This window comes from Octopus sinensis, linkage group LG4 (assembly GCF_006345805.1).
Source record: "Octopus sinensis linkage group LG4, ASM634580v1, whole genome shotgun sequence".
Lineage (NCBI taxonomy): Eukaryota > Metazoa > Mollusca > Cephalopoda > Octopoda > Octopodidae > Octopus > Octopus sinensis.
The window spans coordinates 156,280,917-156,294,472 of NC_043000.1; the positions used below are offsets into that span (position 1 = coordinate 156,280,917).

Genomic DNA, 13,556 nt, shown 5'->3' on the forward strand with positions numbered 1-13,556 from the left:
ATATACATCTACGAAATGAAAGTTGAAATTTTTGTAGAAATTGTGACGTGTGTCCCGCCAACCTTTCTGTTTTCATTTTAGATACCTCTGTAATTGGAATCTTCACCATCTGATAAGTATTTGGTGAAGATTTCGTTTGAATATATCAATTTCTTTTTAAAGCTATCAGGGAACAAAGTTGTGTGCGCACTTGTGTAGATATTCCGAACGAAATCTGTTTTAATGTTTGTGATAGTAAAAGAATAGATAAAATTAATAGTAAATTTTTCCCAGTTAGACTTACAAATAAAAAAATATATTTAATTAATTACGCAGACAAGTTGAGAGATAAAAGCAATTAGTTGTAGTCGAAGTTTACAGTAACCGAAATTTGGAGAGATACAAATGTAGAGAGAATAAAATAGAATAGTGTCTGTTGAGAGGAAAGATTACCTAATTGGCGATCTTACGGTTCTAGTATCGCCAAATGATTCATAACAGCTTCTTAAATAAATGAGAAGGAGCTAAATTAAATCGGTTTAGAGGCAAAGTTAATCTTAAAACAGATAGGCAAAACGAGATTGAGTTTGTGTGATGATAATTGCAATTAATCCCATCCTTTTATTTCAGATGAATTAATTACTCTTTGTGTTAAGTTTGGAATGATTTAGGAATATTAATTGCGGTTTTATTACAAAACCTCCTGTCAATGTGACATATAAACCCGATAAAAGATTCTTACAGCTGTTATGAAGGAAGGTTTTTAAATGCCAACACAACCCCTTTTTTCAAAAGAAGAGGCTTTTTGTAAATACGTGATCTGGAGGTGACCATACAGTTTGTATCAAAAGGGTTTTCATAGAGGGGATTAATTAACTAGATAGAGCCCGCAGATTAGCGGCAAACATATACAGGGGAGACGGACTTGTTCTAGGTCTGCTCTTATCGAACAAGACTTGGGTACTTGATCAAAGGCGTTCCAGTTGTGACCACCTTTTCTTTCAGATCAAGTATATTGATTTTATGGAGGATTTGGCTATTATTTCTAGAAAATCGAGCAACCATATAAAAAGGTTGATTCGACTGTTTGTATGGGAAAAGATGTAGCGAATCTTTGTTACAAAGGAGTGTTTTATTTGGCAATATACGCACACACCATCTCTGTCTGTCTGTGTGTGTGTATTCTTTATGCGAAACCGATTTGTAAGATCGACCGTGATGGATATTTAATACTATACTTTACGAATAATATATATATATATATATATATATATATATATACGTGTGTATATTCAAAGGGCAAGACCACTAGGTAGTCGGCCGTATGCTAGAAATAGATCACCTACGATTAAACTACAGAGAATGTTCTCTACATGTATTAGAATTTTCTCTGATTTTTCAGATTTTTGTATGCTAGGCTACTGGTTTTAAATTGGTGTAAATTAAATTAATATTAATTTATCTCCCTCATTATTTAAATATATATATATATATATATATATACATACATACATACAGAGAGAGAGAGAGAGAAACAGTAATATCTTCATAGAGGTTTATTGTTTAATACAGACAAAGGCACTGCTAATAGAGGAAGTTGGTTGGCAGAGTCGCTACAGCGTCGAATAGAATGACTTGCAGTATTCGTTCCAGCTCTCTGTATCATGCGATCAAATCCCGCAAAGGGCATCTTTACCTTTCGTTCTTTCGGGATCGGTAAATAAAGCACCAATCCATGGCGGTAGATTGGCAGAATTGTCAGGGGGGTCGGATGGGATACCTTGCAGTATATATATTCATGTTTGCGTTCTGACAACAGCACCTGCAATAAATAACGTTAAATGCCTTCTCTCGGGTAACATTGATGTAATGGAAAAAGGAGCCTTGTGCGCAATGGGAACTGCTAGTTTCCCATTTTCTTCTTAAGGCCTTCATATTAGGAGTGAACTTTTTAGCTCTATATGTTTAGTTATGAGAAAGTACTTTGATAGATAATAGGAATGCTAGTTGTGTAGGCCTACGGTTTTCATAATGAAGCTCATAAAATGCCTGACAATTTTACATATATTTAACCAAATGAGTATGTTGTGTATTGTGGTGCTATATGCGCAATTTTCGCAGGCCGCTCTTTTGATACAACTCGTCTGAGACCGCCCCTGTTCTTTGGTACAAGCTTCCCTGTTTTAAAGTGAACTACGTTCCAAGCACCAGCTTTATAATTACAAAGTTATTTTACTAAATTCTTCATTGTTTTCAAAATTAAAATAGGGACGGTGAACTTCAATAGAGATATGGTAACAAAAGAAGTGGAGGAATCAATTTTTTTTTTCCTAGTAGTTTAGTCAAGTGAAAGTAGTGCCTATGACATCCGTGAAGAATGATTTTGTCATCAGTGAATGTTAACGCTTTTGTTGCAATTATCAGATTTTCATTACTCAAAATTTCTTTACTATTAACTGCAGAAAGTAGTTTACACACCAATCTTTTGTTGAGAAATGTCATGTTAGAAACTATTTTTCGTTGAAATATGTCGAGTTTATTTTTTTTTCGTAGTTATTTCACATGGTAGTTCTTTTGTTGTTTTTTTGTAGTTATTTAACTGGAATAACGATGAAATTTAATTTGACAGTTAAAGGGTTAATAAAATATGACCCTTGTAAAGTGTCATATTTTATTAACCTTTTAACTGTCAAATTAAATTTTCCCTGGCATAATTTAGGAAAAATGTAAACCTTTAAAATTTTTTATTTTGGGAAAATCTTATGTGTAGCTCTGCCTTAAAAACACTTTTACTGAAAATATTGTATTAAAAGCATATAAATCATTTACTGATGAAACAATTTCTTGAGTAGAATGTCACAATTCTCAGAGATGAACTAGATCTGTGTAAATGCATTCATTTCATGCTGTACAGAACTCTGGGATTGGTGTGGGACTACTTGAGAAATTGAGTTTGGTCAAATAGGCTGGTGTTAGGCATTGTTGTCACTATAATTACTGGCAAATATAGCAACATATACATACTTATATAAGTTCAGTTCCTTTGTGGCTTTTTAGTTGTTTTAACACTTATTTTTAGCAAAAGCAGTACTAACCAGTACCCTCTGTCACTTTTGTGACCTCTATTTATTTTGCCTTTAGGTGGGATAAATACAGGATTATTCAAAAATAATGAACTGATTTCATTAAGCACTATTTTAATAAATAAAAGCAATATAAAACTCCAGCTAAGTCAGAAGTATTTGCTCACAATCAACTTTTATTTCCTGTCTTCCAAACATTCAATGTGGCCACCACCTGCAGCACGGACAACATCAGTGCAATAAGAGAATATATCACGATAAATTTCCCCAGACCTCACTGTGTGTGGTTTTTTTTCTTGTGGGGGATATTGTAAAGGTTGCATTTATGTTCCATCACCACCCACTAACCTCAATGACCTTTAAGATCAAATAACAACAGCGATCTACTCAGTGGATCGTGATATGCTGATATGCATCTGAGAGGAATTCTCTTATTGCATTGACTTGCCCGTGCTGCAGGTGGTGGCCACACTGAAACCTTGTAAGACAAGTTGATTGTGAGTAAATACTTGTGACTCAGCTGGAGTTTTCTATTGCTTTTCCTTATTAAAATATTGCATAATGAAATCAGTTCACTCTTTTTTAATAACCCTGTATGTATGTGTATCATCATCATCATCATCGTTTAGCGTCCGCTAAACGATGATGATGATGATACACATACATACAGGGTTATTAAAAAAGAGTGAACTGATTTCATTATGTATATATATATATATATATATATATATATAATCTGTCTGTCTGTCTCTCTCTCTCTCTCTCTCAAACACATGAATATATATCATCATTTCGCATCTACTTTCTATGCTGGCATGGGTTCGACAGTTTGACTGAAACTAGTAAGTTGGAGAGTTGCACCAATTTCCAATCTGATTCAGCATGGTTTCTATGGTTGGATGCCCTTCCTAACATCACATATCATCATCAACATCGTTTAACGTCCGTTCTCCATGCTAGCATGGGTTGGACGGTTCGACCTGTGATCTGGGAAGCCAGAAGGCTGCACCAGGCTCCAGTCTTATCTGGCAATGTTTCTACAGCTGGATGCCCTTCCTAACACCATATGTATATATATATATATATATATATACTAATAAAAAGGGTTCAGCAAAGATTTGCTTCACCACACACCGAAGTTTAGAAATAGCAGCCAAAAATCTTAGCTATTTCTTCTACTTTAAAAGGGGGTCTCCCGGAGAAACCAAAATACTTGAAGATAATTCACACAAGCAGAGAGTAAAGCAACGAAAATCAATCAATATCTGGTTATCCATGGACTCGCGTTTCTGAATTAGGTTTTGCATAAAGAATATAAAAAAATACTTTACTAACCATATTCTTCATCGGCATAATAGAATATATATCATCATCATCATCATCGTTTAACGTCCGTTCTCCATGCTAGCATGGGTTGAACGGTTCGACTGGGGATCTGGGAAGCCAGAAGGCTGCACCAGGCTCTAGTCTTATCTGGCAGTGTTTCTACAGCTGGATGCCCTTCCTAATGCCAACCACTCCGTGAGTGTAGTGGGTGCTTTTTACATGCCAGGCGAGGCTGGCAACGGCCACGGTCGGATTGGTGCTTTTTACGTGCCACCGGCACAGAAGCCAGTCGAGGTGGCACTGCCTTCGGCCACGATTCGGATGGTGCTTTTTACGTAGTAAAAGAGCTAAGAGAAATAAGTCAAAGAGGCTAATTACATGATTTGGGATAATTAAGTTAAAGAATGGCATACTGGATGCTGTACACAACAAATTCTTAATATTTAAAAGTTCCCCTGAGTAAGATGGAAAGGAAAAACCTGATCACAATTGTTAACAACTATCAAGGAAAAGAGGGAGAGAAAATTTTAAATAATTAAGAGTAAATTTCTTTAGTTAAATTACATGCTGGGTTGGGGACAGTTAGGGTCTATGTTTCAGTTTGTTGCACCTCATCAGCATTGTACAGTCTCAGTTTACCTGATAATGAGAAATTACGTTTTCGTATTCTTATAGTTATTTCAGTCATTTGACTGCCGCCATGCTGGAGCACCGCCTTTAGTCAAACAAATTGACCCCAGCACTTATTCTGTCAGTCTCTTTTGCTGAACTGCTAAGTTACGGCGATGTAAACACACAAACATCAGTTGTCCAGCGATGGAGGGAGACAAACATATACATACATATACACACACATATATATACATTCCTGGTTGGCATTAGGAAGGGCATCCAGCCATAGAAACATTGCCAGATCAGACTGGGCCTGGTGCAGCCTTCTGGCTTCCCAGACCCCAGTTGAACCGTCCAACCCATGCTAGCATGGAAAGCGGATGCTAAACGATGATGATGATGATATATATATATGAACCATGTCTACCAAATCCACTCACAAGGCTTTGGTCAGCCTAAGGTTATAGTAGAAGACACTTGCCCAAGGTGCCACACAGTGGGACTGAACCTGGAACCATGTGGTTGGTAAGCAAGCTACTTACCACGTAGCCACTCCTGCGCCTATATATAGAAAAAGAAAAACGAAGAACTAAGTTATATTTTTAGCCATGGGTAATTTGAAATGATTTAAAATAAAATGGACTAAGGGGAAATAATTTGAAGTGGTCAGTGGCATAAGATTGAATTTAAAGAGTGGTCTTAATGAATGGTGTACATAATGAATTCTTAAATTTTTTAAAATTCCTTCTGAATAGGAAGTGAAAAAGAATAATATAGTGGAAATTATCATCACTCTCAAAAAGCACTGGTGCTACACAAAATGCACCCCATACACTTTGTAAAGTGGTTGGAATTAGGAGGGGCATCCAGTCAAAGGAACCATTCCAAAGCAGATGTTGGTACACGATGCTGTCGTTTGACCTCTGGAATCTTACCAAACTATCCAACCCATGCCAGCATGGAAGAATGGACATTAAAAGATGATTATGAAGATGATGATGATGATCATCATCATCGTTTAGCGTCCGCCTTCCATGCTAGCATGGGTTGAACGGCTCAACTGGGGTCTGGGAAGCCAGAAGGCTGCATCAGGCCCAGTCTGATCTGGCAATGTTTCTACGGCTGGGTGTGTAGTGCGTGCTTTTTACGTGCCAGACGAGGCTGGCAAACGGCCACAATCGGATGGTGCTTTTTACGTGCCACTGGCACGGAGGCCAGGCGAGGCTGGCAACGGCCACGAACGGATGGCGTTTTTTCCGTGCCACCGGCACGAGGCCAGTCGGGGCAGAGCTGGCAACAGCCACGTTCGGATGGTTCTCTTACGTGCCACCGGCACTGGTATCACAGCTGCAGTTTTTGATAAACTGCATTTGTTGTGTTGGTACCATGTAAAATGCACTTTTGCCAATGGCACATACAGAGTACCCAGCATATTCTGTGAAGTGGTTGGCAAATTAGGAAGGGCATCCAGCCATAGAAACCATGCCAAAACAGACTATTGGAACCTGGATAGTTCTCATGCTGGCCAACTCCTGTCAAACTGCCCAACCCATGCCAGCCTGGATTGAATATTAAACAATGATGATGATGATGATGATGTACAATAAAAAGTAAAGTCTACATTAATTTTTACTTTGTGCTGTAGTCATGTTTTAACTACATACTTAGTATATCTCTAAAAGTACCCTTAGCCACATTGATTTTCATATGACTTAAAAGCATTTTGAGAACTAAAATCTATTTCTCATTTGATTGTACGGCACTTTTTCTAATTACATTTCTTTCTTTTTCCCTCTAAGTCATCATCATCGTTTAACATCCGTTTTCCATGCTAGCATGGGTTGGACGGTTCGACCGGGGTCTGGGAAGCCAGGAGGCTGCACCAGGCTCCAGTCTGATAAGGCAGTGTTTCTACAGCTGAATGCCCTTCCGAACACCAACCACTCCGTGAGTGTAGTGGGTGCTTTTTACATGCCACCGGCACAGGGGCCAGAGGAGGCTGGCAAACGACCACGCTTGGTTGGTACCTTTTACATGCCACTGGCATGGGTATCACAACTACAATTTCCATTTTTGATTTTTATTTTGATGTTGATGTACTTGACTCATTAGGTCTCCTCAAGCACAGCAGGTCACCCTACGATCCAAGGTTAGCACAGCAGGCCGTCCTGTGAGCCATGAACTCACTTCATTTGTCGGGTCTTCGCAGTCACAGCATATCTCAGAGGTCTCGGTCTTTCGTCATTGCCTCTGTGAAGTCCAACGTTCAAAGATCATGCTTGACCACCTCATCCCATGTTTTCCTGAGTCTACCTCTACTCCGGATTCCTTCAACTGTTTTTGAGTGGCACTTCTTCACACATCTCTCCTCATCCATCCGTAATACATGACCATACCAACGCAAACGTCTCTCTTGCACACCACATCCGATGCTTCTTATGTCCAACATTTCTCTCAGGGTGCTTACACTCTGTCGTGCGTGCACACTGACATTACACATCCAGCGGATCATGCTAGCTTCATTTCTTTCGAGCCTACACATGTCCTCTAAAGTGTGTGCTGAAAAAAATGTTAGCAATAATAATATTAATAATAATAATAATAATGATGATGATAATCACAATTTTTGAGTTGGCTGGAATCCAGTGTTTTGAAGTGGTTGTAATAGTGGGAAAGTCAATTACAGTTGGTCTACTTTTTCAACAGTAAGCATTGTGTTGTGTTTAAGTGATTTGACCTCATTGTCTTAGCATATGTATGGTTTTTTTTTTCTTTTTTTTTTGATGTCATGTTCAGAAATAGTTTCAGATATAGATATATAGGTATAAATACTATTTCTGTATATGTGTGTGTGTGTCTGCATATATATACACACATGTTCCTGTATGTGTGTGTGTATGTATATATATATATATTATATATATATATATATATATGTATATATAGGCGCATGAGTGGCTGTGTGGTAAGTAGCTTGCTAACCAACCACATGGTTCTGGGTTCAGTCCCACTGCGTGGCATCTTGGGCAAGTGTCTTCTGCTATAGCCCCGGGCCGACCAATGCCTTGTGAGTGGATTTGGTAGACGGAAACTGAAAGAAGCCTGTCGTATATATATATATGTATATATTATGTGTGTGTGTCTGTGTTTGTCCCCGTCACTTAGCGGTTCGGCAAAAAGAGACCGATAGAATAAGTACTGGGCTTACAAAAAGAATAAGTCCCGGGGTCGATTTGCTCGACTAAAGGCAGTGCTCCAGCATGGTCGCAGTCAAATGACTGAAACAATAAAAGAATATATATATATATATATATATATATATATATATATATATATATATATATATATTTCATTATCATCTTCATTTAATGTCTGTTGTCCATGCTGGTATGGGTTGGACTTTCTGACTGGACTAGCACAATGGAAGGCTGCACCAGTCTGGTTTGGCATGGTTTTCTATGGCTGGATGCCCTTCCTAATGCCTAATGAGATGAGTAATAATGTTTATTACCTATAGTTGTATTTGTTCTGTGTAAATCTTTTATTTTAATTTATTTTCCACTTTTTAGTCTTTTTTCTTCCTTTTTTTTTTTACATTTCTTTATATTGTAAATATTAATATATTAGAGCATTAATCACAGGAGCTACAGTATTTGTTCTGGCTCTGTACATTCTGTGTTCAAATCCTGTTGAGGTTAACATTGCCTTTCTTACTTCTAGGGTTGATAAAATAAAGTACCAGTCAAATATTGCAGTTGATTTATTCAACTCACCGTGTTACCTAAATCTGTGTCCTTGTGCCTCTGATCAAAACAATTATCGTCATTTAAGTAAAATGTTTAATATTGTCATTTCATAGAGTAGTGAAGAAAATGCATTTTGGTATTTAGGTTCATCCTTTTTACATTCAGGGTTCAAATACAGCTGGGATTCACTTTGCCTTTTGTTCTTCCAGAGTTAATAAAATAGGTACCAATCAGGTCCTGGGGTTGATTTAATCAATTGCACTAATGTTAGAAAAGCAAAATTATTGTCTAGTCCCATGCCAACTTTGAAAAAAACCTTGGATCTAAGGCATTTCATTCCAACAGAGTATCTTAGGCTGCAGTATCTAATCTTTGGGATTTGAGAGAATTAACTGAGTGATGATGTAGATGGAGAAGTGTCACAAATTAATTGTCTGGTTTTTATTTTAGTCAAATCTGATGGTCTGATTTCAAATTTTGTATAGACTTATTCGATGTTGAGCATTCTAGGGTTGATAAAATACCTGTCAAGCACAGCATTTCAATAAATTGGCTATATCCATCCATGCTGCAAATAAATATTTGTATAGTAGAATATTTGGGGTGTGACACAGGGTTAATCACCTTATCTTTCAGATATTTCAGAGACAAAATACTTCAGATATTTCAGAGATTTAAAAACTTCAGATATTTCAGAAATCGTTTTTTTTTTCAGAATCTAACCATGACCGCTCAGTGGCCTGAGTCACATAATCTCGTTGATGGTTCACTGTCAGATGGTGATAACCTATGGCATTTAAATTATTATAAACGGGCCACTCATCTGAATGAATTAGTGAACCTTTTTCACATTCTCTTTCAATAATTGGTATCAGACTGTTCCTGTCATGCCGTTCCACACAAAAGTATCGACAGTCTGAGCCTTATTTGAGACCAAAAACCCATGGCCCTTCAATTCTACGCCCATGGTTCCCGTTGTCTCATTGTTCTGTATCACTGTCTTCGAAGAGAGGAGTGTTGTCGCCATTCAGCATTCTTCCTCAATTGCTTCGTTGATCTGAATGGGGTTATCGTTTGTTCCAACCATCTCCCCTCGTCGTTCGTGATAAACTATGACTCCACACACCTCGCGGCTACATATTGTACCAATCAGTTATTGTATTTTTAGATTTTCCTGTTAGAGTCACTGCTGTGGTCATGGGTACATCCATGACAAAGAAAAATATTAGTTCTAAAATCTCACTCAGGTTCAGCTTGCAGTTTAATTTGTTGTTAATGTCCTTATAATGGAAGAAATTGATCTCCTTTATTAACTGGACGTTTAAGATAGATAACCCTGGCTATACGGCTATACTGTTTGACAACGTGGTAGACCGCATGCTTATACTAGCACCAATATTTGTGTAATTGACCCCTGTGCTAAAGCCACCTCTGACATTCTAGTTCTCTGCCTGTAGTTAATCTGTTTTCATGTTCACACACATACATGCTTAGATGATACATACTGAGCTTCCACACAGTTTTCACTTACCAAATCTACTTATAAGGCATTAATCAACACCTGTGAAGTTGGATCGAACCTGCAACCATTTAATTTCACACTGTAAAAACCAACAGGCTAATGTGACTTTTCCCCATTGGAATAATGAAAATCAAACCTGCCAGCTAATTAGTTACTCTACTGACTGTCAGTATTTACAACAGTGACCTGCCTCTGCCAGTATACACTATCCAGCATAGTATCTAATTAAAACTAGGCAAACTTTGCATTTGAAAGCCGAGTTTCACCATTAAATCAGACATATTGTCTGGGTTTCTAAATGAAAAATAAGCTGTAGCAGAAGAAGATATGGACCATGTCAATTAAAACCAAACATGTTCCATGCTGCTTTGGATGGTGAGCCATAGCAATCATTGATCTAATTATCAAGTTCCTCTGTTTTTCACTTGGGGATCAGCTTCTGCAATCGTCAGTTGTATGGTCATGACCTTTGTGAATATATTTATTTATCTCTTGTGATTACCACTAACATTTAGATACAGAAAATATGGCACTACTGGCCGATAATCCAATCCTCTTTTGATTGTTTTTTGAAACTGGACCTTTATCTCAACATCTATGACACATAATCATTATCATTCTGAACCATTGTTTCCAAGAAATCTTTAGATTATTTCCTTCAGCATTTATCATCAACCATGTGAAGAATATTTTTTGTCACATGTGGCACATAAAAAAACACCATCCGAGCGTGGCCGTTCGCCAGCCTCATCTGGCACCTGTGTCGGTGGCACATAAAAAACACCATCCGAGCGTGGCCGTTCGCCGGCCTCGTCTGGCACCTGTGTCGGTGGCACATAAAAAAGCACCCACTACACTCACGGAGTGGTTGGCATTAGGAAGGGCATCCAGCTGTAGAAACACCGCCAGATCTGACTGGCCTGGTGCAGCCTTCGGGCTTCCCAGACCCCAGTTGAACCGTCCAACCCATGCTAGCATGGAAAGCGGACGTTAAACGATGATGATGATTCACTGCCTTTCTAGATTTGATGATGTTTACAAATAAAAATCCTCAATTTTGTATAATAAATATAGATGACTATTACAGGAGATACTTCATTGACAGAACATGAATTGTTTACCTTGTGCCAGGATCTGTAATATTCTGAAGAAAAGTCAGGATAAAATTGGAAATGTTTTCATTTGACTTTGGATCCCATAGAATGGTTATTATTGCATGGTTTTGTTATATAGCTTGAGGCAGCAGATTACCTGCCACCGCCATTGTATCTTTTACTTTGTTTCAATAAATATTTTAATGTATGTTTTGTTGATTTCTTCTCTTCCTTATAAAGAAGTCATTTTTATTTTTTTTTTTTTCAAAAATAGTTCCTAATGGCCGACAGTGATGATGAATATGATAGAAGGCGTGGACGAGACAAATTTCGTCGTGAGAGAAATGACTATGATCGCAGAGAGGAGAGAAGACGGGACTCCTGGGATCACGATCGGCAAGTTTTAAAACCTTGTATTTGTTCTTTCTAGTATAACTATTATTATTGGTAATATTTGACTGTGTTTGCTTGAAATATATATTGCGAGCAGAGGTGAGCTACTGCCATCTCTGGCAGACGAGGTGTCCAGTACTGAAGTGTGGCAGAAATAGCCCCAAACCAGGACTGGTTTACTGGTCCCGTCGCTAGAAGTTTGTAGGGGTTCGTTCCCCGGCTCACAATTTATCAAATGCAGCTCCGCATTGTTAACCAGCTGGAGATGTCCTCTTGGGGTTAAAAAATCACAATAGAGTTCGTTCCAATGGACAGCCATGTTGAAGTGGCTATGAATATTACTTGTCAGTACAACTATTGCGTTGATCTCTTAGAGAGATTTTAGAACTAGCATTTTTGTTTGTATTACTATTAGCAGTATTGGTAAAGTGACAGATGAAATACTTTGCAGTATTTAGTTGTATCACTTTGTGTTCTCAGTTCTAATCTCACTGAGGGTGTTGACTATTACTGAATGCCTAGTTATATTTACTTTACTCCCCACTTCTGAGCAGAAATTCGGTCAATATCATTATCACCTTTCTGTCTCTTGGTGTCAGTTAAGTTAATAATACTGGGGCTGATTCAGTTGTCTGTACTATTTCCATTTAACCCTTTCGTTACCAACCCAGCTGAAACTGGCTCTGGCTCTGAGTATAAATATCTTGTTTTCATAAGATTTGAATTAAAATCTTCCACCAAACCTTAGTCACAATTTATGTTCCTAACACCAGCTGAATGATAACAAAGTTATTTTACTAAATTCTTTGTTATATTTAAAGTAATTGAAAGAAACTCAGAGCATCTCAAAATAAATACAGTAACGAAAGGGTTAAAGCTGTGACCTAGACCCAATGTGATAAATCATCTTTATTATAGTTTTTATATCCTTTTTCTTTTTTTTTTATGTTCACAAACACAATTTGAGCTTTGGGCTTCATTGAGGCAATGACCAATGACCGAGACCTTTGGCCATATGCTGTGCTTGAGACGAAGATCCATCAAACCCAAGTGAAATTGTAGTTGTGGTAGATACTAGTGTCATGCAACTGATACCCATGCCAGCGTCATGCAAAAGCACCCATTCCACTCTCGGAGTGGTTGGCATTAGGAAGGGCATTCGACCATAGAAACCATGTCAAATCAGACTGGAGTCTGTTGCAGCCCTGGTCAAACTGTTCAACCTATACCAGCAATGAACAATGGACGTTAAATGATGATGATGATGATGTTTTTACTGGATCCTTTGAGAATTTAGTGTGACCACTTCTTATATTTTTTATTAGTCTTCCTATGCTATGGTTGCCTTTCACTGTGTTTACTCCCAGATGATGCTTTCAGTGTCCAGTTACTCTCTTACACATATTTCCTAAACCTGTGATGCCCCTGTACAATGCACTCAATTTTATTTGCTTCACTTCGCTTAACTAGTGAATTAGTGGCTAAAATTAGAATCGATGGAAATTAAACTCGGAAACAATATGTCCAAAAGTCAATATAATAACGCATTTCATCATGTGATGTCTATTGTCTGTTTAAACAAGAAAAACAGGTTTTGTTGTCATTTCATGGTCAGGTAGTTAGCAGTTACAAGGACATCCTGGTGTGTTAAAAATATTGCTCTAATAACATGCAAATCTATTAATATACAAAAAAAAATCCCCAGCAATAACATTAAAAACAAAAACAACTGCTCTCTCTTTTACTCTTTTACTTGTTTCAGTCATTTGACTGCGGCCATGCTGGAGCACCACCTTTAATC

At 37.8% G+C, this 13,556-nt stretch overlaps 1 protein-coding gene across 1 annotated transcript in view; it reads left to right on the forward strand.

Annotated features, from left to right (window-relative positions):
- LOC115210353 (serrate RNA effector molecule homolog) overlaps positions 1-13,556 on the forward strand; it is a 66,801-nt gene that overhangs the window by 757 nt on the left and 52,488 nt on the right. Inside the window, exon 2 of the mRNA XM_029778896.2 lies at positions 11,637-11,758. Coding sequence (XP_029634756.1) covers positions 11,643-11,758 — 116 coding nt within the window. The 5' untranslated portion in view covers positions 11,637-11,642. The remainder of the gene's footprint in view (positions 1-11,636; positions 11,759-13,556) is intronic.